Source organism: Chaetomium globosum, genomic scaffold (genome assembly GCF_000143365.1).
Source record: "Chaetomium globosum CBS 148.51 scaffold_2 genomic scaffold, whole genome shotgun sequence".
Taxonomy (NCBI): domain Eukaryota; kingdom Fungi; phylum Ascomycota; class Sordariomycetes; order Sordariales; family Chaetomiaceae; genus Chaetomium; species Chaetomium globosum.
Genome location: NT_165977.1, coordinates 1182448 through 1205450, shown reverse-complemented (window position 1 = coordinate 1205450; position 23003 = coordinate 1182448). Strand labels below are relative to the sequence as shown.

The window sequence follows — 23003 nt, the reverse complement described above, 5'->3', positions numbered from 1 at the left end:
TTCTGGGCCAGGTTCCTCGACATCCGTCTTCAGTTTGCCCTCCTCCAAGGGCGACTGCTTGTTGAACAGCGGCAGAATGACAATCGGGTAGATGGTCGATCATAAAAACCTGCAGGCCAGCGCCAAACATCCATAGGTAGTAGAAGAACTGGCTACCAGTCTTCTGGATGATCGCAAGGAAGCCGGAGAGAATGGGAGGAGTCAGGACGAAAGCCAGGAGGTTGGTCTTGATCATATCGACAACGAATAGCTTGGGAGTCTGCTTGTTGAAGCCGAATTTCTCTTCCAGAACGAACGTGTTGTAGATGTTAGACGGCAGCGAGAGGACCTGGTTGATGAGGATAAACGACAGAATGAAGACGATCGAGTGCGAGATCTCGCCAGTGAAGCCCTTGGGCGCGAAGCGGAGAAGAAGATCGCCTGTCCATGACCAGAGTTTCGGGAGTACGTCGAAGTGGTAGAATGCGAGATTTTGAAGTTGTCCGTAGAGACCGTTGAAGCCGGTGAACTTTGCCTTGGCGCGGCCGTAGGCCTGGCTCTTGTCGAAGACCTCTTGCGACACCTCGTGTTCCAGCACCTTGGGCGGCTTCGTCTTTTGTAGGATCTTGTATTGCCGGTAGCCAAGGAGCGCCTCAAAGACGTATTGGCCGACGGAGAAGCCGATGATTAGTTTCTTCCACGGGAACAGCGGGCGGTCCAGGAACCGCGCAAGGCGCTATGCGACAAAGGCGGTTAGTTTCACGGCATTCGAAGCAGAACATGGCGGGCGTCGTACCTGAAGAAAATCCATCGTGGTGAGTAGGTCGCGACTATCCGGCCGTCGCGATCCAATTCAACGATGGGTTGACAATTGGGTGTTGATGAAAGAAGGGGCCCGAGTCCTCGGAGGAACAAGCTGTCCTTGCGCGCGGGATGCCTGCGGTCCCAGATCTTATCGAGGGGAAGCTGTCTGATTGGTTAAAATGTCCCTGCGCGTTGCTGTCATCAGAACCCCCACCGGGACAATCCGATGCCCGTTTGGGTTATAGCATCTGTGAAACCGCTTCTTGTCTTTCAAGCGACTACGAAGGCCTCTTGGTATCTCAATCACGACGTGCAAATATCTTCCAGCAATCCCAAACATGCATTCTAAAATCCGACTCAACGTTTAATGTACTATGCGGCCTTGGTGTCCGGACCAATAAAAACCGCGACAGCTTGTTTCCAACCATTATAGGGGAGGATCTCGTGTGAATAGGGAACGCCGGCTGGGCTGAATCCTCGAGCTGTTTTGACGGTGTAATAATTAATTCCTAGGAATCCTCAAGTTCGCCCGCACCCTCTCGAGCAACTGGTCTCTGCTGTCCGACTCTTGGGGATGGAGATTTCGCTGGCCAACTGGTCAGTATCACTCGTGTCAGGAAGCCGGGAAACATACAGCAGCTAGCCATCGGCGAAGCTCTTCTCTGGACCAAGTTTCCGGGTCGCCTTTGGGGTCAGGCTCTTGCGGAAACATGTCGCCTCCCCAGATTGCCCATATGGCAACGCCGGTCACCAAACCGCCGAAGGCTTCAAAAGTCAACACAAAACACCGAGAAGATTTCGCTGACTATCTTACCAAGGACGGCGTTCTAGTAGTATCATTAAGCAAATCTGCGGATTGTCAAGAGTTTAGGATCGAATACTAACCTTGGATCTCATTGCTCGGTCTAATGGTGTCGGCATCTTGATTGCTGCGTGCTAGATTGTGTATGAGCAATGACGAGAACGTCAAGGATTCTAAAACTGAATTTGAGACCGCCCGCCTTATAGGAGGAGAAATACTGTCGACAGCATTATCTGTCAACATCTAGATGGTCACATATCAGACGGCTCAACGTGCTAGTTAGCGCCACAGGCCGCGTCACTCAGCCACACAGCGAAGCTCACCCCTGCCACTCCGCAAACCCATGCAATGCAGCTGTCGGGGTGCCACCCCACTGCCAAACCCACAGAAAATAATTTCGAGAAATCCAATCCCGACCTTGAAACCGAGAACCCTTCGACCAGTACAGGACCTCGACAAAGACCGACAAAATGCCTCAGGAAATCGGCGATATCAAGAAGGTGAGATTTGAAGTGCTGAGCCTTTTCTGCGCAGTTCGGGTGGCGTGCTGACATTTTTGGCGTAGTTCATCGAGATCTGCCGGCGGGGAGACGCCTCCTGTACGTTCCACACGAGATGATTGACGAGCTAGGAGATGGTGCAAGGAGATTCTGACAATGGGTTTTGTTTGCAGCTGCCCGGATCAAGAAGAACAACAAGAGCCAGCAGATCAAGTTCAAGGTCCGCTGCCAGAGGTTCCTCTACACCTTGGTCCTGAAGGACTCGGAGAAGGCCGAGAAGCTCAAGCAGAGCCTGCCGCCCAGTAGGTTTTCCGTGGCGAAAAGGGACGATACGAAGACGGGCATCGGCTGACGGTGGATTTCGCAACAGACCTCCAGATCAAGGACGTCCCCAAGAGGAACAAGCAGAAGGCGACATGAGTTAATGGATCCTGAAGGGGGAATGCTGGTCCGGCACTGAGCGCGGGCACTGGCACGATGGAGGCACATGCATTTGCCGGTTCGGCTTGGACTGAACTCACAAACGGCGTCTCGGAATGGGGAATCTAGGAGGAACTGGTGCTTTGCTTGCTATGATTAGCCTCGAAGGGGCGATGTAGTTGGCGAGGTTGCCAGAAATGAATCGCATTCATCGGCTAAGGCCCAAACTCAGAATCAACGTCCCACTTGCAAGGCCTCAAAGTGGACAAGCAGCTACTCCAGCGGTAACGGCTTATAGTGCTTCAGATCAACCCGCGCGATCAACTCCCGGAGCTCGCCGTACCGGGCAAACCCTTCGGTCTCGGCAAACGCGAAGTGTTGCTCGACGCTATCCCACCCACACACAACCACGAACTCATCCTCCTCCCCCACCCCCTCAACATTCTTCCGCCATCCGGACCGCAACTAGAAGGAGGACGGGGCATACTCCTTCCAGAATCCCCCTCCACTTCCTCAAACTTTGGTCTCAAACCCCCCTCTATCCCCTCTCTTCACAAAACATCCTCCCCACGCTAATCACCGAAACTCTCCAGCAACGACCCCCAACCCACCACCCCCCTTAACCTCCTCAAAAAGCCCCCCCCACCACATGAAACAACACCGTATCCCCCGGCACAATCCCCTCCTCCAACCCGCCCATGACGCGCTAGTTCTCCTCGCTGCGGATCCAGTCCCAGTGCGCGGCCACCGACTCCCACCGCGCCGTGGTCAGCAGCCAGGTCGGGTCCTCCACCTGCCTGAACCAGACCGCGGCGCGCTCGGCGGCGGAGGAGGGGAGGTCCGGGAAGGCGGCTGCGTGCCACTTGTCTTGGTCGCGCATGGCGGAGGCGAGCGCGGCGAGGAATTTCGGGGGGATGGGGGTGGTGGTGGCGGTGGTGGTTTGGTTGGTGTCGTTGGTGGGCTTGGGGATGAGGTGGATGAGGGCGAATTCGGTTACGGGGGGCATTTTGGTGGCTGTTTTGGGGCGTTGGTATTGGTTTTGGTAGAGGTAGGGGATGGGTGTGTTGATATTGCTGCTTTACATGTCCGGGTCTGCGATGTTGTTGTATATCATCTCCTGTGAGGGCATTTGACTCACGGCCGAAGGTGTGCAGGCCGGCGATGTGGCTTATCCCCGGCGAGCTACCTATCTTACCCGGTGCCGTTCTGAAAGAGGTTATTGATGGACATCCACCACCTACCCATCGATACATATCCGGTATGAACAAATGCAGTCAGCTTCACCTAAATCATCCTTTGACCAGGATGATGATTCAGCAACCTTAACCTTGAGGCACGTTACTGCGTTTGTAAAACTGTCTTCGTCTGCTGTATCGGATCTCTGGGCCGTCGTATAATTCAAGCGCAGGGTAGTTGCTTGCAGGTCTTCGGTTTTAAGACGGACCACGGACGCAAACCATTGGACCCGCCGTGCAGCGGGCCACGACTTCCGAAGCGGCATGGCCGTTTTGCCGTGCTTTCTGACTGGCTTATCAGACAGATAGATATGCCAGATTCAGACGCGGTGGTCAAAGCAAAGAAAGATGGCAACAGGATGAGCGGCGTTGAGAAGGCTGAATCCCGTGACCTTTCTTGGGCATTTCGACTCGCCTCGAGCATGGCGACGGGATCACGCGGCCAGTGGAGTTTTGGGAAGCGGAAATTGCTCGCCGCTGACAATCTGGTCCGTGACCACTGGGCAGTTGCGGCAGAACTTCCCTGATGCAAGAAGCAGCTTGTAAAAGCGGGCCCCAGTGGTCCCGGCCTGTATCGGCCCCTTGGCTTTTCGCTCCCAGCTCGCCGGAAATGGGTGATGGCGCCAATCAGGAGCTTCCAAGGTTCCAGAACGCCAAAATGCAACCCCGTGGACAGAACAAGGGGAACTGAGCCGGGAATCCACTTGTAATTGCCCCTGTTCGTCATCAGAGTTGGTGGGCAGTGCCGCAGCGCGTTCCCGGCCACTATTTTTCTCGGAGCTGTGCCCCCAACACCACGTTCTTCGTGTTACCTACCGACGGTGCCGCCGTAGCTAATTCTCAAGTACCTACCTAACCTACCTAATAACAACGGGAGTTTTCGAAATTGCAGCAGGGACAGCGACCTTTGCCATCCGATCTCCGAATTGCTTTCGCTTCCGAACTCCACTCGCCTTAATATTACGTCTCCTGCCTATCTTGGCACATAATATCCTTTTCAGCTTCACTCCTTGCACCACCCCGTTTGTCCGGTTGCTTCTTCGTCCTCCATCCCCGCAACACCACAGTCTCGATCGCAGCCAGTGTTAGTTCAAGCCAATCGCAACGGTACCGCAGCAGATCCTCGAAGCAGCACGCCGTCTGCCGTGTACCGACACAACCACGAGTCGTCTTTGTCCTACGGCCGTAGAACGTAGCCATTGACCAACGAATCGCCTTGATATTGCCTTCGACTCGCCGTCTCGGCCCCTTTTTCCCCTTCGCTTCTCAACTTCCAACCAGCCGTGAGAGAGTTCTCGGCGCATGAATACCATGGCGACACAGCGCACATCCAACGGCGTCGCCAACGGGCACAACGGGCAGAATGGGCAGAACGGCCATAACGGCACCAATGGCCACAGTGGTTTCCACAGCGACTCAGAACCCGACAGCATCAGCACAGATGCCAGCGACGTGAGCCTGGAGAGCATCGACAGCGTCAATGGCACGACGACCAACGGGACAAGTAGCTCAAAAGTCAACCCGCGGAGGAGAAAGCGCAAACAGTCCAGCCCGATGATGCCGGCGTTCATGGTGTCGGCACCGGGCAAGGTGATTGTGTTTGGCGAACATTCCGTTGTGCACGGCAAGGTGAGTGCGGATAGGAGGTGGTTGAGAGTGGGGAATTGGTGCTGATATGTTGGTTTCATAGGCCGCAATAGCTGCCGCCATCTCGCTACGGTCTTACCTCCTCGTCACAACGCTCTCCAAGTCCAAGCGCACAGTAACGCTCAAATTCCCCGATATCGACTTTGACCACTGCTGGAACATCGATGAACTTCCCTGGGCGACTTTCCAACAACCGTCCAAAAAGAAGTATTACTATTCGCTGGTTACGGAACTCGATCCCGAGCTGGTCGCCGCAATCCAGCCCTTCCTCGCCAATGTCTCACCCGACAAGCCCGCCGGCATACGCAAAGTACATCAGAACTCGGCCGGATCCTTCCTCTACATGTTCCTATCGCTCGGCTCCCAATCGTTTCCCGGCTGCCAGTACACACTACGGTCAACAATCCCAATAGGTGCCGGTCTGGGCAGCAGCGCCACCATCGCTGTGTGCATGTCTGCCGCACTGCTCTTGCAGCTGCGAACGCTGGCTGGCCCACATCCGGATCAGCCGGCCGATGAGGCGCGCATGCAGATCGAGCGCATCAACCGCTGGGCCTACGTTTACGAAATGTTCATCCACGGGAATCCGTCTGGCGTCGACAACACGGTCGCAACACAAGGCAAGGCCGTCGTCTTCCAGCGCACCGACTACGGCAAGCCGCCGTCGGTACGGCCGCTCTGGGACTTCCCGGAGCTGCCGCTCCTGTTGGTCGACACGCGGGTGCCCAAGTCGACGGCGCACGAGGTGGCCAAGGTCGGCAAGCTCAAGAACACGCACCCGGTACTGGTGGGCAGCATCCTGGACGCCATGGACAAAGTCGCGGACGCGTCGGCCGAGGTGCTCACCGAGGAAGGGTTCGACACGCAGTCCGAGGCCAGCCTGGCGCGCGTCGGCGAGCTCATGACCGTCAACCACGGCCTGCTCGTCTCGCTGGGCGTCTCGCACCCGCGCCTGGAGCGCGTGCGCGAGCTGGTCGACCACGAGGGCATCGGCTGGACCAAGCTCACGGGCGCTGGTGGTGGCGGCTGCTGCATCACGCTGCTGAAGCCCGGTGTCGAGAGGAAGAAGCTGCGTAAGCTGCAGGCGCAGTTGGATGAGGAAGGGTTTGAGAAGTTTGAGACTACGCTTGGTGGCGATGGTGTCGGTGTTCTCTGGCCGGCGGTGCTGAAGAACGGGATGGATGAGGATGATCAGGGTGGGATGGAGATCGACCTGGAGCGGTTCCTCAGTGCGGAGGGGAATGAGGGTGTTGAAAAGTTGGTGGGTGTGCATGGAGGGGCTGGCGAGAGGGAAGGGTGGAATTTCTGGAGGGTGGAGAGCTAGTGTATGGCTACAGGGGGGAAGCTGGACTGAAGGTTGGACTTGGTTGATAATATTTAGAGACAAATATTTCCTGGAGATTGGGATAGGAGTTCTGTTGGCGAATCGGCTTGGTATCTTCACATCACGGGTTTCTTCTTCTGGGGGACGGCGGCGGAAAAGGGATGGGTTGGTAGCCGCTGGCTTCTACTTTACTTCTATATTTGATTCCATGTAGAACATCTCTCGTCTTGTGGTGTTTACAGACTACCTTAGGTCTCTTACCCGATGTAATAATCTCCCTAAAACCTGCAATCAGCTTATAAGACAAAACAATTGAACGAACGCGGGGTACGGGTCAAGAAGAATGGCTAGTACAAAGTAAGGGAGTTAATGCTTAGTATTGTGCATTGTGCTTTCACACACGTTATAATTGTTCATCCCTGTCTGCCCCGCTTACTGAAGCTTCCTGCGCGAGCTGCCTCGGGCAGCTCCATTGACGATCAACCAACCGTCAATTCTTGGCTGCACTCTTTTAAAATCCACCCCGCCATCTTCGGGCCTCAAAGAAGCAGCCCACCATGCCCGGCCAAAGGCAAAGGAGCGAACAGGACCAAAGCGTCCGAAAGTGAGCGGACCCCATCCATCTCGCCTACCTTTGCTCATCGGGCCTTCCCTCGCCTACTTTTACCCTCCGCCGCAGCAACAGCTGAGCTGAGCTACCCATCCCATCCCGCAATCCCGAGCTAACCATCCACCCCTCCCCCTCCTCACAGCATCCAAACCCACACACACCACCACTACCATCACTACCACCACTACCAACAACAACAGTACCACCACACCCGCAACAACCAAGAAGCCACCACCGCCACCACCCACCACCACCACCACCACCACCACCACCAACAACAACAAAAACGCCACCCCCCCAACAACCCCGCCCGAAACCGTCCTCGCTCGCTCCGAAGCGCGCTACGCCGCCGCCCGGCCCCACGAAGCCCGCCTCCGCCAGAAAGGAGGCGGCTCGCTCTCCACGCTCTCCCACCCGGAACAAACCGCCTGGCTGGCCGCGCGCATCGCGTCCCGCATCGCCGCCCGTCCGGGCGCTCGCGTCGTCCTCGACTGCTGCGGCGTCTTCGGGTGCGGTCGCGAAGCTCGCGTGTGGTGGGGGGGTCAAGACGTTGAAGGAGGTGTGGAAGGTTGTGAACGAGGGTGGGGTTGCGTTGAGGGTTGCGAGGGTGAAGAAGGGGGATAAAGGTGTTGGAGCGGGTGTGAGGGAGTACGAGGCGAAGTGGGAGCGCAAAGTGGTGTTGGGGTGTTTGGAGGTGGAGAGTCGCTGTTTTCGGACGAGGAGAGAACGTGAAAGGAAGGGAGAGCTTGAGGTTCTTACTGGGGAACCGGTTGTTGTGACGGAGCAGGAGGTTTTTGAGGAGACTAGACGGCGCAAGGAGATGGCTGCGCTGAAGAAGGAGTTGTATGGCGGTGGTGTGGGTAAGGAGGGGAAGTTGGCAATGGATCCGGAGTGGGATGATGTTGAGCCGGTGGTGTTGGAGGAGCCTGAGGGCGCGCTGGCGGCGATTTCGTACTCCGCTGATTATGCTGAAGGTGAGTTCTCTTTCTGGTGGGTTGGGGGAAGGGGGTTGCGGTGACTGACATGCCCAGCCATGGCCTATCTCCGTGCGGTGATGCAGGCTAAGGAACACTCGCCGCGCTGCCTGCGTCTGACCGAGCATATCATTTCCATGAACCCGGCACATTATACCGTCTGGCTGTTCCGTGCGGCCAACGTGTTCGCCCTAAAGCTCCCCATCCCCGACGAGATGGAGTGGCTGAACGGCGTAGCCCTCGAAAACCTCAAGAATTATCAGATCTGGCACCACCGCCACCTCCTCGTGGAAAACTACCACCCCATCATTGCGGGCGACCCAGACGCCATTGCCTCCTTCGCCGCCAAAGAGCGCAACTTCCTCCAACAGATCCTCGCCGAGGACACCAAGAACTACCACGTCTGGTCATACCGCTCGTACCTGGTCGGCAAGTTCAACCTGTTCAACGACGGCGAGGAGCTGGCGGCGATGGAGGCCATGATCGACGACGACGTGCGCAACAACTCGGCCTGGTCGCACCGCTTCTTCCTCGTCTTCTCCAACCCGGACTACGCCACCCCCGGCAGCGCCGCCACCGAGGCCGACCCCGGCGTGCCCGCCGCTGTCATCGACCGGGAGGTCGAGTACGCGCAGGAGAAGATCCGGCTGGCGCCGCAGAACCAGAGCGGGTGGAACTACCTGCGCGGCGTGCTGGTCAAGGGCGGGCGGAAGCTGGCGACGGTCGAGGAGTTTGCGAGCGGGTTCGTTAAGGGGCTCGGAGAGGGTGAGGAGGCCGAGGACGTCCAGAGCACGCACGCGCTGGACCTGCTGGCCGAGATTTACGCTGAGAAGGGGGACAAAGAGAAGGCGGAATTGAGCTTGTCAAGGTTGGGGCAGAAGTGGGATCGCATCCGGGTTGGGTATTGGGAGTGGCGCCGGAAGTGCTTGGAGGTGCCGGCACAGGGGTGAGGGGACAACGGGCTTCCATTTGATATCCCTAGGTTTGTTCTGGGGTCTTTTTCTGCTTGGTGTTATGTAGGGTATGCGCGGAAAATGGATGAGTACTCTAGGTTATATAGCAAGCGGTGGGGTGAGGAGCAACGGAGGCAATCACTCGTTTATCATGGCTGGAAAGCGTCTAGTTTACTCTGAATTATAATTAATGTCGAGTATTATCGTAACATGCAATTTTCTTGTAACCGCCAAAATCAAATGAAGCCAACCTTGGCCGGTGATAGTATACCAAACGCCTCTTCCACAACCCTCCCGAGATGAAGACCCAGATAACCGCCGCTATGCTTTCCTTGAACCACGCCATCGCCACCTCCCCATCGTCCAAATTCCCAGCCGAGGCCAAGCCACGTGGCTAGACAAAATGGCTTCGTCGGACTTGGGGCATCCGTCCGATTTCCCGGCCAATCCTCCTAGTTTGCCCGGTAGTTGTGAGACATGATCAGATATCTCCTTCCGTATTTGGGCCCGGCCTTCTCGAGCACATCCCAGTTCGGTACCAGAATGAACCTGTCGTGAAACGTCTGCTTCTCCCAGTAGTCGTCCCCTGCGTTCTTGCTCGTCCCAAAGTACACCGTGCCGGAAACGGTCAAGGCCATCATCATGCGCACACCGTCGGTTGGAGAGTGTAAGTCGAGCATCTTCTGCGATGCGCCGAAGCGGTAGTCTGCGTTGATGACGTGCACGTTGTAGCCCTCGACGTCGTACCGCACGCGCCGTTTGTTCGGGTCGGGCTGCTTGGGGGCGTATTCTTGTTGCTTGAGTAGCGCCTCCCATTCCTGTGGCGTCGCGACTACCAGGCCATTGATGCAGATGTCGGCGGGGCGGGTGGCCCGCCCTGTCATAGGCTGCGTGGCCGTTGACGTAACCTGGGGAGATTGACTTGGTATCGTTGATCTGGCGGTAGTACCAGTCGACAAAGTTCTTAGCGGCTGGGGAGGAGTTAGCTTGCCGGGGAATCTGAGGTCGCATAATGGGAAAAGGTTTGAGAGCCCGGAACCATGCGCTGTATTGTCGTACCTTCACATGAACACCGGACGTTTGTCTCGTGGGAATTTGCCGACATGATGACTGAAAGCGCTTGCGGCTGCTAGGTATGAGAACGAGAGCTGGTGTAGGCTGTCTGTTGCGGGTCGTCGGGACGCTGATTGCTTGTTGGTGACAGTCCGAGACAGTTAGGTTGTAGGACGAGAATTGAAGCTAAATTGAGGCTCAAGAGTGGTGCGAATATATGTCGCAGGCTGCTCGTTGTCTGTTCTTTGAACAATGAAAATGTCAAAGAGCAGGCAGGCAGGCAGGCGGGTGGGATATGGTGGGGCATAACTGCCAAGCGGTGCATATAGACCGTTTAGTCACATATTCGTATAAGCGATTCAACACCTACCCGGATCGATAATAAGTGTCAATCCTTACTCACCACCTGCGTGATGTAATTAGATAGTTTGGTGTATTAGTGGCTAGTGTCGTTGCAGGTTAATTTCCATGAAAACAGCTTGTATCCAAGCCTATTAGTTACTCTATATAAAGTCCATAGACATCAGCCGTTGTTCATTCCTTCACCAAGAACTCTTCGATATCTTTATCCTCCAATTCCTCCTGGTTCTCCTGCAGCCGTTGTTCCTCGGCCTTCAAAAGTTTCTTAATCATATCGCGTTGCCTCCTCCTCGCCTTCTTGCCCCAGTCGGGCCCAGACGCCTCGGCCGTGGCCTCGTCCTCGTCGTCCGTGTCATCGGGGATGTTGACCCTCCCACGCAGCTCGTTGGCCGAAATCTTAGCTTGGTGTTCCGCCTCCGCTCGCGCTTCTTCTTCCTCGTGGGACTTCATCTGAGCCTTCATCCCGAGCTTGACAAGGTACGGTCTCAGGGGAGCATGTCTGTTCCCGCCAGTTAGTCTCACCCCTATCGCGCCCCTTGACGATATAACTCACAAGCTCCGGCAATGATGACGAGCCGAATAATCTGTTCCGGGGTCATGTTGCTAAATGACCCCTTCAGGTTGGTCGCAAAGCGGTTGCCTATCGTCGAGGCGAGGCCGGCGATGTTGTCCATATTGGATGGCGGGTGATTCTCGAACGGTAACGAGGCAATTGTTTGTTGCTGCGAATTTTGACCACGGAAAAGGCAGTGAAAGCGCTTTTTGGCGAATCAAGTGTACAAATATCCAAAGATCACAGTTTTTGGGCACGCTGTAATGGAAAGCGAGGCTGAGAGAGTTGCAGATGGGAAGATTGCATTTGCGCGAAAATCTTCAATTGCCGCTCGACTTCGTTACGTCGTTGGCTATTTATGCCAAGCCAAGACCCCACTATGAGCTGCCGCCGGCATCTTCGGCATTCGTCCTTCGTGCTCGCTCCTTTTATATTTATTTGCTTTTTGATTTTTGGAAGATTGATTACAGAGCTTGACTGCTGAGGTGGTAGGTAACGCATTTGTCAGTCCAACGCTTTAACTACCTGCCACTGCCGGTTACCAATGCTCCTTTCCCAGATTTGAGAATGAAGCTTAAAGTGACAGGGGTCTCGGCATGTCTTCCGTAAATAGGCGCTAGCCCCAAAGTAGAATAGGCCGGCCATCAATGAACATCGCTTAACTGCATAGTTGAGACGCGTCTTGACGCGTCTCCCGCTAACCACCAGCAATCATTCATCACCGAGTGCCAAGACCCACAAGAACCGTCATGGCCGACCTTCAAGATGAAGAGGTGCAAGAGGTAAGCCCACATAAGACACCCCCATTTTGTCTCTCTTTCCTAGCCATGTCGAAATTTACCATTTCCCCATTCAACTTGGCAATCAAATCCAACTGAATAACCATCCCTCATCCCCTTCACCCAAAGTCCATCCACGCTAACATCACACACCACGCCATCCAGCGCCTCAAAGCCGCCCTCTGGTTCTCCATCGGGAAGATTGTCGACCAAGAATCCCTCCAGCGCAACCGCAACGCCACCCCGCAGTTCATCGGCGCCCTGACCGACATGATCTGGCACCAGATAGGTAAGCAAGCAAGCCCCCACCACCATGCACATACCCTACTCCAGCGCTGCAGCAGTGGGGTCTAATACCATACACCGTGTTGTAGAGAACGTAGCCACAGATCTGGAAAGTTTCAGCCAACATGCAGGCCGCACCACCGTCACGACCGACGATGTGCTCCTGTTGGCCCGGCGTAACCAGGACCTGTACTCGGTTATCAAAGATGTTGTTGACAAGGAGAAGGCGGCTAAGGCAAAGGGGAAGGGCAAGGCGAGGAGCTGAGGGGTTTACTGGCCGCGGGGTGGTTGTGATGTGCTATGATATCTCTACTTCACTGCGCTATATCTAATGCCGTGATGGTGAATGACGACCTACAATTATGCAATAAATTCCACATGGCAGTCCCAACACCACGCAACAACCTTTGGCCTGAAATAGCAGTATATAATGAATCCGAGCAGTCCTCCCCAGCACACGCATCAGCCAAATATCACATCCAACAAACAGCACGATCACGGAGCGTCCCAACCCACCTCCACGCCCCGCCGTCTTGAATCTGAATCTCCTAGTTCATCTCCAGCTCCCGGTCCTCCTCACCCTCACCCTCCCCCAACAACCCCTCCTTCTCATTCCACTCCTCCGCCGTAAACCTAAACCGCTCCGCCGCCAGCATGATGACCGCCCACGCCTCACACTGCATCACAGCCAACAACAGCTCCAAGCCCAACATATTAACCATGCCCCTCGCCCCCCTCAGCCCCCACCACCACCCGGCGCCCTCCACAACCCCCTCCATCGGCATCCCCATCCGCCGCATATACGGCCGCGCCAGGCCCACCCACACCAGCGACGCCAGCGGCGTCATCAGCAGCCGCGCGGGCGTGATGGCCAGCACGTCGGTGGCCAGGATGGCGGGCAGCCGCGTGAGCACGTTCTCGCGGTACACGCGGTTGTCCTGGGCCGCGCTGCTGCCGTTGGCGCCCTCGCCGTCGCCACCGTCACCGCCGTCACCGCCGCCTGGGAAGCCGTAGTCGCCGCCGCCGCCGCCGCGGTTGGCGTCGCCGAGGTTGGGGTTGGGCCGCAGCTCGGCGGACCAGGCGCCTGGGGTGGCGTCATCGCCGCCGTTGTGCGCGGCGGCGGAGTGGGTGGAGGTGGGGTCCAGAGGGGTGGTGGGGTCGGTGGCCTCGACGTCGAAGCTGATGAGCGTGGCGCTGATTATCTCGTTGTCTTCGTCGTCTGAGGCGAAGTCGTCCTGCGTGCCTTGGGTGGAACCGCCGAAGGTGGGTTGGTCGGCGCTATTGTCGCCGCGGAGGGATACGGTGCTTTGTCGCCGGTGAGCGGGGGTGGCGGAGGGGTTGGGTGTTGTTGTTGGTGTTGGTGCTGTGGGGGAAGCGGGTGATTCATCAGTTCTGTGTTCGACAGAGGCAAACTCGGCGCCCGTGGGTAAGTTGGACCCAAAGTGCCGCCGCTTGTGCGCGTTGTGTGGCCGTGGAAGTAGCTGGTGGATCTTGTACCGCAACGTTTTGGTTATGACAGTGTGGAACTTGGTATAGAGGTAGAAACCAGCGAACGGCGCTACACCAAGTGCGAAGGTGCCAAGCCACCCGAGAAGGGTTCGGGGGCGATATGAGATGGGAGTCGGTGGAATGGGGATAGGTGATATGCTAGTTCCCGGGATGAAGAACCGCCAGTTGGGGACCCAGCTGTTGTAGGGAATGATTCCTGTCCGCTGCAAGAAGGCGTAAATGGCTAAATGTAGACGGATGTATGTCGTAGCATATCGAAATCTTCTCGGTTAGTGAGGTGTCGGCTGACAAAAGGCGGACAACATACAATGTGGTTTTCTTCAGCTCAGGGGCCGGTAGCTGCTCTAGGAGAGTGCTCGCCAGAAACGATGGCAAGCCGCCGAAGAAGTAGGAGCCCACAGACTGTTGGCTCCATGCGAGTTGGAACATGCCATAAAAGGTTGTTTGCGAGTATGGTTTATAGAGCTAGGTACCGTGTTAGTTTTTAGGTAGGATAGCAGGGGTGAGCAGTCAACGTACCAAGATGCGCTGCCTCATACCATTCACGCCCCAAATGGCCGCCGACTCCAGCACACCGCCAGCCAAAAGCAGCCTCCTGCCGATGCGGTCTTCATATCGGTGATGCCTGCGGGCTGCCTCGAGCTGTGCATCGGCGGCGCTATTCTCTGGTTCGGCAACACCAATAACCATCATCACTTCATTATGAGAGCGAATGACATCCCGGTTGATACGCTTAGTCTCTGGGTTGATAGGGCGGCCTCGCTCATCATACAGCTGCTGGGGAGAACGCGAATCCTCTGGACCTTCGCCTGGGACCACTTCGTCATATGGGGACCGCCCCTGGGAAGTTTGTTAGATTCTAAACAAAGTAAAATTTTACTCTGGATCAACCAAGTCTTACGAGTCCTAGCGATGTGATGGGCCCCAGCCTGCCCATGATTGCATTTCGTCTCTGCTTATGAAGGTGCGAGAGTCATTCGATAGTTGGGTTGAGTTTTAAATGATGAATCCGATATCCCTCAGGTCGCACAGCACAGCTTGGTATTCAGAGCGACGTGGGTGAATGTATCAGGCTTTGATGGATGAGTTTTGTAATTGTACTGTCCTTGATGAATGAGTTGTGTAATTGTCCTGTACTGTTAGCTGCCAACAGGCGGCAGAGCCTGGGCCTGCTGTAAGGCACCCTGCGTGCGCAGGGCGTCTGACCAAAAAACGCCCAACTCGAAAAGGAGCAAGCAATCAAGGAATGGAAGAGAAAGAAGCAAAGAGAATCAAGAAAACAGAAAGAGGTTGCAAAGGCTGAGCAGAATATATTTAAATAAAAAGTACCCGAGTCAACAAGAAGCAAAAAGTAGATTCCGGGCTTTTGAATGGCTTTCTTTTCGTTCCTTGAGTCCAATGTTTCGGCGGCACCTACACGTGAAGTTCGGCTTTTTTTGGCCAGAGATTGCCCTGTGATGGTGCTTGATGTGGTGGGCATGCGGCTGTCGGGATGCAGAGAGCACGGGTTCCACAGATCCAATTGCGCTAAGATAACCTTGTTTCCCCCTCCTTATCGGCGCCGCAAACCAAAAAGTTCAGGGAAAAATTGGAATCGCGAAAGTGCATCTCGGTCGCTCGGCACATCACCCACCGCAAGCCATGGCTACACGACAAGCGCCTAAGACGACCTTCGAGGTCGACAATGTTATCCAGCCAATTTTTACCGGAGGATCTGTTGCGCTTGAGAATGGCGCACGGATCCTCGCCTCGACGCTGGGCGAAGTCGCCGTTTTGACCGAGTTGAACACGGGGAAGCGCCTGGCCGAGATTGAAGGAGACGGCGAGCCGATTTCGACATTGGCGATTACTCCCTCGGCTTCCCACCTCGTAGTCTGCTCCCGGTCTTTGACTATGCGCATCTACTCCCTCAAGGTGTCTTCCGAATTCGACTCAGTGGAGGCCACCCTCGTGCGAACCTCGAAGCCCCACGCGACACCCGTTGTAGTCCTCGCTGTCGACAAAACCAGCACGCTTTTGGCCACCGGCGCGGCAGATGGGGCGATCAAAATCTGGGATATCGTCGGCGGCTATGTGACCCACACGGTCAGCGGCCAAAGCGTCCTGGTGTCGGCTCTGCACTTCTTCGAGATCGCAGCAACCGCCGAGACTACGTCCGAGCGGAAGTCGAAAAAGGGGTCGCGGAAAGGGCAGGACGGGCAAGGTCAGGAAGCGGATGTGGCATCCAGGTTCCGGCTGGCGTGGGGTTGCCAGGATGGCAGGATTCGTATTTTCGACCTCCACAAGCGCACGACAGTCCCTGTCTACGCCGATGCGAAACGGAGGAAAGAAGCGCACGAGTCGAATGTTCAGAGCATTCAATACTCGCCCGAACAGCACGCGCTCCTAAGCGGCAGCAGAGACAAGACGATGACTCTGTGGTTGTGGAGGGAAGGCGGCTGGCACGGAACCCCGATGTTGCGCCACGAGCTGGTCGAATCGGTGGGCTTCTTGAACGAGGGCAGGTGGATGTACTCAGCCGGGTCTAGCGGGCTGCTCAGGATCTGGGATACGACAACACACCACGAAATTACCACAGAACAAGAGGCCAAATCAGAGCCCGAGTCGATTCTATCCGCCATCTCCCTCCCTCACAAGTCTCTGGTCCTTTGCGCACAGTCCGATTCCACTCTTGCCATGTATCGAGTACCTTCGCAGGCCGACGTTGCTTCCAGCGGGGCTGTGCTCATGGAGCCGTTTAGACGCATTTCTGGCACGCACGACGAGATTTTGGATTTCGCATACGTTCTGCCCGACCAGTCCTTGATGGCCCTCGCCACCAATTCAGAGGATATCAGGCTCGTTTCCGTTGCCGATACCGAGACCCAAATCGACGGGCAAGAGGGTGGTGCATACTTTGGACACGACGTTGCGTTACTAAAAGGCCACGAGGACATCGTCATGTCTTTGGACGTGGACTGGTCGGGCCACTGGGTTGCCAGTGGTGCAAAAGACAATACAACACGGCTCTGGCGTATCGACCGAGAAAACAACTCATACACCTGCTACGCGGTGTTCACCGGCCACCTCGAGTCTGTCGGGGCTGTTGCTCTCCCCAAGGTGGTTCCTCCAGAAAACTCGGAAGCCTTCAAGAACCCGCTCGACCACCCACCAGCATTTATGATTTCCGGCTCGCAAGATAGATTCGTCCAAAAGAGAGATATTCCGCGCCAGTCACAAAAAGCAAACGTGTCTGCAAGTCTGAAGCGGTTAGCTCACGATAAGGATATCAACGCGCTGGATGTTAGCCCAACGGGGCGGTTATTCGCCTCTGCTTCGCAGGATAAGACTGTCAAGATCTGGGATTCCGAGAGATTGGAGGTACAAGGTATCCTCAAGGGTCACAAGCGAGGTGTCTGGACAGTCAGATTCGCCCCTCTTCATACACCGGCCATCCAAGGCGAGCAAGGGTCGGTCTCAGGGAAAGGCGTTATTTTGACCGGAAGCGGTGACAAGACGATCAAACTGTGGAACCTCACAGACTACACCTGCCTGAGGACCTTTGAGGGCCACTCCCACAATGTTCTTAAGGTTGTGTGGCTGCACATCCCCACCGACGAGGCCGCTGCCAAGAAGAGGATCCAGTTTGCCAGCGCAGGCGCTGACAGTCTGGTCAAGGTCTGGGACGCCCACCTCGGTGAAACAGAGTGCACGCTGGACAACCACGAGGACAGACTCTGGACCCTTGCGGTCCACCCCAAGACGAACACCCTCGTCTCGGGCGGCAGCGACTCCAAAGTCACATTCTGGAAAGACACAACTTCCGAAACACAAGCCGCAGCAACCTCAGCGGCCCTCAAGCTCGTTGAGCAGGAGCAAGAACTCGAAAACTACATTCATGTGGGTGCCTACCGCGACGCCATTGTCCTGGCGCTGCAGTTAAACCATCCGGGCCGCTTGCTTAGCCTCTTCACCAACGTCGTCACAAGCACCACCCCGGAGGAGGGCAGCTTGACCGGCGTCAAGGCCGTCGACGACGTTCTAGCCAGGCTCTCGGACGAGCAGATCTTCCTGCTGCTGCTCCGGCTGCGTGACTGGAACACCAACGCACGCACTGCTCCTGTTGCCCAGAGGATCCTCTGGGTTCTGGTCAAGAGCTACCCGGCCGGCAAGTTCTCCAGCCTATCGGTCAAGGGGGCCAGGGGCCAGAAGAGCCTCAGCGAGGTGCTGAATGCGCTGAAGGTATATACCGAGCGGCATTATAAGCGGATGGAAGAGCTGGTGGATGAGAGTTACTTGGTCGAGTACACCCTTCAGGAAATGGACAGCTTGGCTCCGCCGTCACTAGAGGGTGTAGAGGATGGGGATGCGGTTATGGTTGGGGCGTAAGCTGTCACGGCTGTGTCAATGTGGAAGGGTTAGGGTTGTGTGAAGCCATGAGGCTCATGTTAATATTTCCATGAGAGAAGCCATGTTGAGAATCATACTTAGAAAAAGAAGCGTTGTTCCAATTTATTTGGCTGGCCTAGGCCATTTTTGATATCCTTACTTTAGATAGACATGGTCATAAACTGTTATTTTTCGTTTGAGGCTGCTTCTGTGTCAAGCTTTGGTACTGAGCTCAGGTGGGGCATCAATTGGAGGCGTGAAGCTGGGCTGCCCATGGCGTCGCTCCTCGAAATTTCCCAGACATCAACAACACCCGACGTAGCAACGGCAGCACCCCCCGATATCCGGAACCGGCTCCATCCGCCCACATTCAAGGTCGCTTTCCCTGCAACAACTACTAGGCATGTCGAAACGCCAGGCATCAGAGGCTCTAGACGACCTCTCGGGAATCGAGTCGCCCGCATCCAAAAAGTCGAGATTCGACGACTACAACAAGAGCCTAACCCCGGCCAGCGTAGTCGAAAATGGAGACGAGCAGAATGGGACGATAGGGGGCGAAGAGGGCGAGACCGACGAGTTTTCCGACGAGGACGAAGTCGAAGAGAAGGCGCCGATTAGGCAATCCGCACCGACAGCAGGGTATGACGATCTCTACCTCGACACCATCGACCGCAACGTACTCGATTTTGACTTCGAAAAACTGTGCTCGATCACACTATCCAACATCAACGTATATGCATGTTTGGTGTGTGGGAAATACTTCCAGGGCCGGGGGCCGAAATCGCACGCCTACTTCCACGCGCTCGAGGAAGATCACCATGTCTTCATCAACATGAGCACCCAGAAGGTTTACGTACTGCCGGAGGGTTATGAGGTTACGAGCAAGTCCCTCGACGACATAAAGTACGTGTCAGACCCGCGGTACACGCGACAAGAGGTGACGGAGCTCGATCGCAAGCCGCACACATCCTGGACGCTAGGGGGCAAGGAGTACGCCCCCGGCTTCGTGGGTATGAACAACATCAAGGAGAACGATTACCTAAACGTCGTGGTGCAAGCGCTCTCCCACGTGGCGCCATTGCGCAACTACTTCCTCCTTGAGGATTTCACCTCCGCCCCCGAACTCGTCAAGCGCACATCCATCCTGTTCCGCAAGATCTGGAACCCGCGCGCCTTCAAATCTCACGTCTCGCCCCACGAGCTCCTCCAAGAAATCTCCCTCCGCTCCAACAAGCGCTTCACCCTGACAGCGCAATCCGACCCCGTCGAATTCCTCTCCTGGTTCCTCAACCATCTCCACCTCGGCCTCGGCGGCAGCAAAACCAAACCCGGCTCCTCCCCGATCCAGCGCATCTTTCAAGGCAAGCTCAAAGTCGAGTCCCAATCCATCACAGCGCGCGGCGACGGGCTCAACGACCGACTCCGGTTCGAGGAAGCGTCGGACGCCAAGACCGACATCGCGCGTTTCCTCCTTCTGACCCTCGACCTCCCGCCCGCACCCCTCTTCCAGGACGAGCAGGAGCGCAACATCATCCCGCAGGTGCCACTGGCCACCATCCTGGCCAAGTACAACGGCGTAACCGGCCAGGAGCTGAACGCGCAGCGCAAGCGGTACCGGCTGATGCACCCGCTGCCGCCCTTCCTCATACTGCACATCAAGCGCTTCAGCCAGAACAAGTTCGTGTCGGAGCGCAACCCGACCATCGTCACCTTCGACCCGCGCAACCTGGACGTGTCGCCCTACGTCGAGCCCGACCCGGCCCACTGCCCGCCGGGCGAGCCCGTGTGGTACGACCTGGTGGCCAACGTGGTGCACGAGGCTGTGCGCGCCAAGGAGGACGTCGCCGACAGCGCCGTCGGCGAGGAGCGCAAGACCTGGAAGGTCCAGCTGCGCGACAAGGCCACCGACGAGTGGGTCGTGGCCCAGGATCTGTTTGTGGACAAGATCCGCAGCGAGTTGCTGTATCTGGGCGAGAGCTACCTGCAGATTTGGGAGCGACGCAGGGGGCCGCCGCCTCGGCAGCAGAGTATTGTGATTGGGAAGGGGAAGGGGAGGGATTGATGGGTGAAGAAGAGATACCAATAGGAGCATGAAGTTTTCTCCATGTTGTGGTTGTTGGATGAGACCGGGAAACGGACCCGACCTCCAAGTTCTACCAAGCATAATATCCGGGGACCCCATGATAGGGCAAAAGACAAAGTTGTAGGTGGTTACAATAAAGTACTACATACACACCCCATCGGAACCCGACCCCTTTCCCATTCACCGTGAGTTCATTCACCCATGCCTGCCCAGCCGTTCACCCCGAAATCCCATTCAACGCTCCTTCCTCCCAGTGTGGTTTTTCATTAAGACCATGCCGTACCGTGACCAATGTCCAAGGAGAAACAAGAACAAATCAAGGACACATAAGGCCCTCGAGACCCAGATCGAACCGAACCCCAGATCGGACGCTTCAGGATTTCAGATATGGCAAAGCTTGCTGATTCGGTAATGTACAATCGTGGAAACAAGACAATGCCTGCTTTCATCGCCATGCCCTGACAATGCTTGATTCTTTTTTTTTTTTCTTTCGCTTTCCGCTTATGAATTGATGGAGTTCTTGTGCTCCTCGGCCTGTTGCTGTGAATGTTGCTGGTGCTGATGCTGCTTGTTCGACGACCGCTTGTCGCCGTGGTGATTGGCTTTTTCTCGCCGTGACTCCTCGATGGCTGTGCGCTGCTGGAGGCTCGAGTCGTGGCTCTTCCATTCGAGCTTGGTGTCCGGGGGGAAGGACAAGATTCGCCGCATTGTCTCACTGGGATATGTTAGTGGGGTGAGGGCTCGGTGGGGGTGGGAGAGGACAAACGTACCGAACCTTGAGGACCCGCTGTCCGTTAGCACGAGCCCAGATGCTGAGGATGTCCTCGCCATTCCGGACGCTGAGCACCACCCCGCACACCTCCTCACTGGCCTCGCCGAACTGATCGCCAATAATGGCAAACAACAGGTCCTCCCAATATCGGTCGGCAACGCCTTTTCTCAGACGCACCACCCACTTCCCTCCGTTCTTATTCTCCTCGTCCTCCCATATTGGCCGAATGCCTTTCTTGAACAGGTGGTAGTCCGAGACCAACGGCAGCGTTGAAGGCCGTTTCAGGTGCCGGTAGACGCCGAAGAACTGCTCGATCGAGTCGACCGTGGCGATGGGGTGCAACGTCTTTTCGTACTCGATAAACCCGTTCGCCTTGGAGATGGGCGGGCGGAACCAAAACACCCAGTTGTTACGCAGCGGGTGGGTTAACGGCCCTGCCGGCCGGGCCGCCGCCTTCCCCACTTCCCCCAACGAGGCGAGCGAGGCCGGCTTGCTAATTGCCCTGCCGCCTAAAACCCCGTCCTTTGCCGATTTCTCAGCGGTCGGAGTCTTTGCGGCGGCGCCCAAGGTTGCCTCGAACGGGTTCCCCGGCGACTTGGGAGTCTTGGCCGAGCCGAACGAGGCAAATGCGCCCGAGCCGAGGGCAAAGGCGCTCGACGCTGCCCCGATCGGAGACGCCAGACTGCCGCCTGGTGTTGTTACCGAGCTGAGCGAGTGTTTTCCGTGCGACGTGCTATCACCGCCAAATCGCTTGACGGAGGGGTTGCGTCCCGACGGGCTTTCTTGGCCGGAACCTGTTGAGAGAGAGAGCTTGCTCGAGCTACCGCAAGGGGTACTAGAGTTAGGACGGCGCACGACGATGGGATGGCGGAACCTGACTCACTTGGCACGGCGACTCCATAGATTATCCATGAAGACGTCGGAAACCGTAACTCGACGGGGAAGCAAGCTCAGCAGGGAAAGCGAAGCCGTCGGGCAGAGCACCGGAAACACCAAGGACGGAAGACGACGTCGCAATCACTAATGTGTCCCGATCGGTAGAGATGAGGGGTGGGCGGCGGTTGTCCGGGGTATTATTGTAGGGCTGTTGTGGTGGGGGGTGGAAGCTGTGTCAAAACGGCTGGCGATTTTCGAGCCGGGCAGAAGGTGATGTCAGGAGGGCTGTGAATTTCAGAGTCGTCAGATGTCGTATTAGTCGGGATTCTTGTTGATGTCGATTTGGCTGGCAATGAGGCTATGAGTACGAGATTTAATCTCGAGGGTATTGTGGACGATTTGGTCTTTCTGGGCGTGTCTAAAACTGTATGTGTGCTCGATTGGCAGGACGGGATCTTTTTCGAACTGGATTCTCAATCATGAAAAGAACAAAACTTGAAAGCCAGAGGCAGAGTGGCGGAAGGGGTCGCCGACTCCACCACAGTGCTGCAGCCAAAAAAAACATGACTGGTTTCGAACCCACCCAATGCATGGTCCGTGCTGTGGAACAGGCCACTGTGAAGCTCGCCATGGAAGCCAAGGAGGGGCCCAACGTTGTGGGCGGTGAATGCTGTCGCAAAACCACAGTCGGCTTGGCAATCCTTTTCAAGAGGAGATTTCTCGGAAGGGGTCGGTTTCGCTTCTTCTTTTCTTCTTTTCCACAAACAAAGACCACAGTTCATCAAAAACATTGCCAGTCTGCCACCAAATCGCACCACGCTGCTGGCAATATCGAACATGTGTCGAGATTGACTCTATCAATGCCCTTGCTTAAAACCATCATCACGAGTGCCCCATTTGCGCGGCGTCCATGATGCGGTGATGACCTGAAGCAAGATCTGGACATCCATTTTTCTGCCACGTACATGTAGCTACACTCGGCGAGACGCGTGCTGAGCCATTGGTATGACCGCCGTCGATGATTAGTTCTTGATCAGCCATGTTTTATTTCAGCTCTCCCGGGCTCTTCGATTTGTAAGTCGTTGTCTTGTGCGTTTTGCTTTTCCGACAGCCCTGA

At 56.1% G+C, this 23003-nt stretch overlaps 12 protein-coding genes across 12 annotated transcripts in view; 6 read left to right on the top strand and 6 right to left on the bottom strand.

The window, feature by feature from the left end:
* CHGG_02511 (uncharacterized protein) overlaps window positions 1-790 on the bottom strand; it is a gene marked incomplete at both ends in the record, with an annotated part of 1528 nt that extends 738 nt beyond the window's left edge. The window contains 2 exons of the mRNA XM_001229026.1: window positions 150-715; window positions 776-790. Coding sequence (XP_001229027.1) covers window positions 150-715; window positions 776-790 — 581 coding nt within the window. The remainder of the gene's footprint in view (window positions 1-149; window positions 716-775) is intronic.
* Window positions 791-1285: 495 nt separating this feature from the next.
* CHGG_02510 (uncharacterized protein) lies at window positions 1286-1704 on the bottom strand (the record flags this gene model as incomplete). Its single annotated transcript, XM_001229025.1, has 2 exons — window positions 1286-1369; window positions 1669-1704. The coding sequence occupies 2 exons, from the start codon at window positions 1702-1704 to the stop codon at window positions 1286-1288; spliced, it is 120 nt and encodes a 39-aa protein (XP_001229026.1).
* A 351-nt stretch (window positions 1705-2055) lies between these two features.
* CHGG_02509 (60S ribosomal protein L38) lies at window positions 2056-2505 on the top strand (the record flags this gene model as incomplete). The annotated part of the gene is made up of 4 exons (XM_001229024.1): window positions 2056-2085; window positions 2151-2184; window positions 2259-2387; window positions 2456-2505. 4 exons carry the CDS (start codon window positions 2056-2058, stop codon window positions 2503-2505), a joined length of 243 nt encoding a protein of 80 aa, XP_001229025.1.
* Window positions 2506-3211: 706 nt separating this feature from the next.
* CHGG_02508 (uncharacterized protein) lies at window positions 3212-3511 on the bottom strand (the record flags this gene model as incomplete). Its single annotated transcript, XM_001229023.1, has 1 exon — window positions 3212-3511. The coding sequence occupies one exon, from the start codon at window positions 3509-3511 to the stop codon at window positions 3212-3214; it is 300 nt and encodes a 99-aa protein (XP_001229024.1).
* A 1540-nt stretch (window positions 3512-5051) lies between these two features.
* CHGG_02507 (uncharacterized protein) lies at window positions 5052-6711 on the top strand (the record flags this gene model as incomplete). The annotated part of the gene is made up of 2 exons (XM_001229022.1): window positions 5052-5369; window positions 5431-6711. The coding sequence occupies 2 exons, from the start codon at window positions 5052-5054 to the stop codon at window positions 6709-6711; spliced, it is 1599 nt and encodes a 532-aa protein (XP_001229023.1).
* Window positions 6712-7268: 557 nt separating this feature from the next.
* On the top strand, window positions 7269-9245 carry CHGG_02506 (uncharacterized protein; the record flags this gene model as incomplete). The annotated part of the gene is made up of 3 exons (XM_001229021.1): window positions 7269-7315; window positions 7550-8295; window positions 8353-9245. 3 exons carry the CDS (start codon window positions 7269-7271, stop codon window positions 9243-9245), a joined length of 1686 nt encoding a protein of 561 aa, XP_001229022.1.
* A 455-nt stretch (window positions 9246-9700) lies between these two features.
* CHGG_02505 (uncharacterized protein) lies at window positions 9701-11611 on the bottom strand (the record flags this gene model as incomplete). The annotated part of the gene is made up of 4 exons (XM_001229020.1): window positions 9701-10293; window positions 10701-10707; window positions 10848-11185; window positions 11593-11611. The coding sequence occupies 4 exons, from the start codon at window positions 11609-11611 to the stop codon at window positions 9701-9703; spliced, it is 957 nt and encodes a 318-aa protein (XP_001229021.1).
* A 352-nt stretch (window positions 11612-11963) lies between these two features.
* Window positions 11964-12543, top strand: CHGG_02504 (uncharacterized protein; the record flags this gene model as incomplete). The annotated part of the gene is made up of 3 exons (XM_001229019.1): window positions 11964-11996; window positions 12159-12282; window positions 12368-12543. 3 exons carry the CDS (start codon window positions 11964-11966, stop codon window positions 12541-12543), a joined length of 333 nt encoding a protein of 110 aa, XP_001229020.1.
* A 283-nt stretch (window positions 12544-12826) lies between these two features.
* CHGG_02503 (uncharacterized protein) lies at window positions 12827-14724 on the bottom strand (the record flags this gene model as incomplete). Its single annotated transcript, XM_001229018.1, has 4 exons — window positions 12827-13964; window positions 14095-14252; window positions 14307-14627; window positions 14689-14724. 4 exons carry the CDS (start codon window positions 14722-14724, stop codon window positions 12827-12829), a joined length of 1653 nt encoding a protein of 550 aa, XP_001229019.1.
* Window positions 14725-15428: 704 nt separating this feature from the next.
* Window positions 15429-18155, top strand: CHGG_02502 (uncharacterized protein; the record flags this gene model as incomplete). Its single annotated transcript, XM_001229017.1, has 1 exon — window positions 15429-18155. The coding sequence occupies one exon, from the start codon at window positions 15429-15431 to the stop codon at window positions 18153-18155; it is 2727 nt and encodes a 908-aa protein (XP_001229018.1).
* Window positions 18156-18558: 403 nt separating this feature from the next.
* On the top strand, window positions 18559-20217 carry CHGG_02501 (uncharacterized protein; the record flags this gene model as incomplete). Its single annotated transcript, XM_001229016.1, has 1 exon — window positions 18559-20217. One exon carries the CDS (start codon window positions 18559-18561, stop codon window positions 20215-20217), a length of 1659 nt encoding a protein of 552 aa, XP_001229017.1.
* Window positions 20218-20739: 522 nt separating this feature from the next.
* Window positions 20740-22927, bottom strand: CHGG_02500 (uncharacterized protein; the record flags this gene model as incomplete). The annotated part of the gene is made up of 5 exons (XM_001229015.1): window positions 20740-20953; window positions 21009-21830; window positions 21894-21942; window positions 22470-22556; window positions 22852-22927. 5 exons carry the CDS (start codon window positions 22925-22927, stop codon window positions 20740-20742), a joined length of 1248 nt encoding a protein of 415 aa, XP_001229016.1.
* Window positions 22928-23003: the final 76 nt, after the last annotated feature.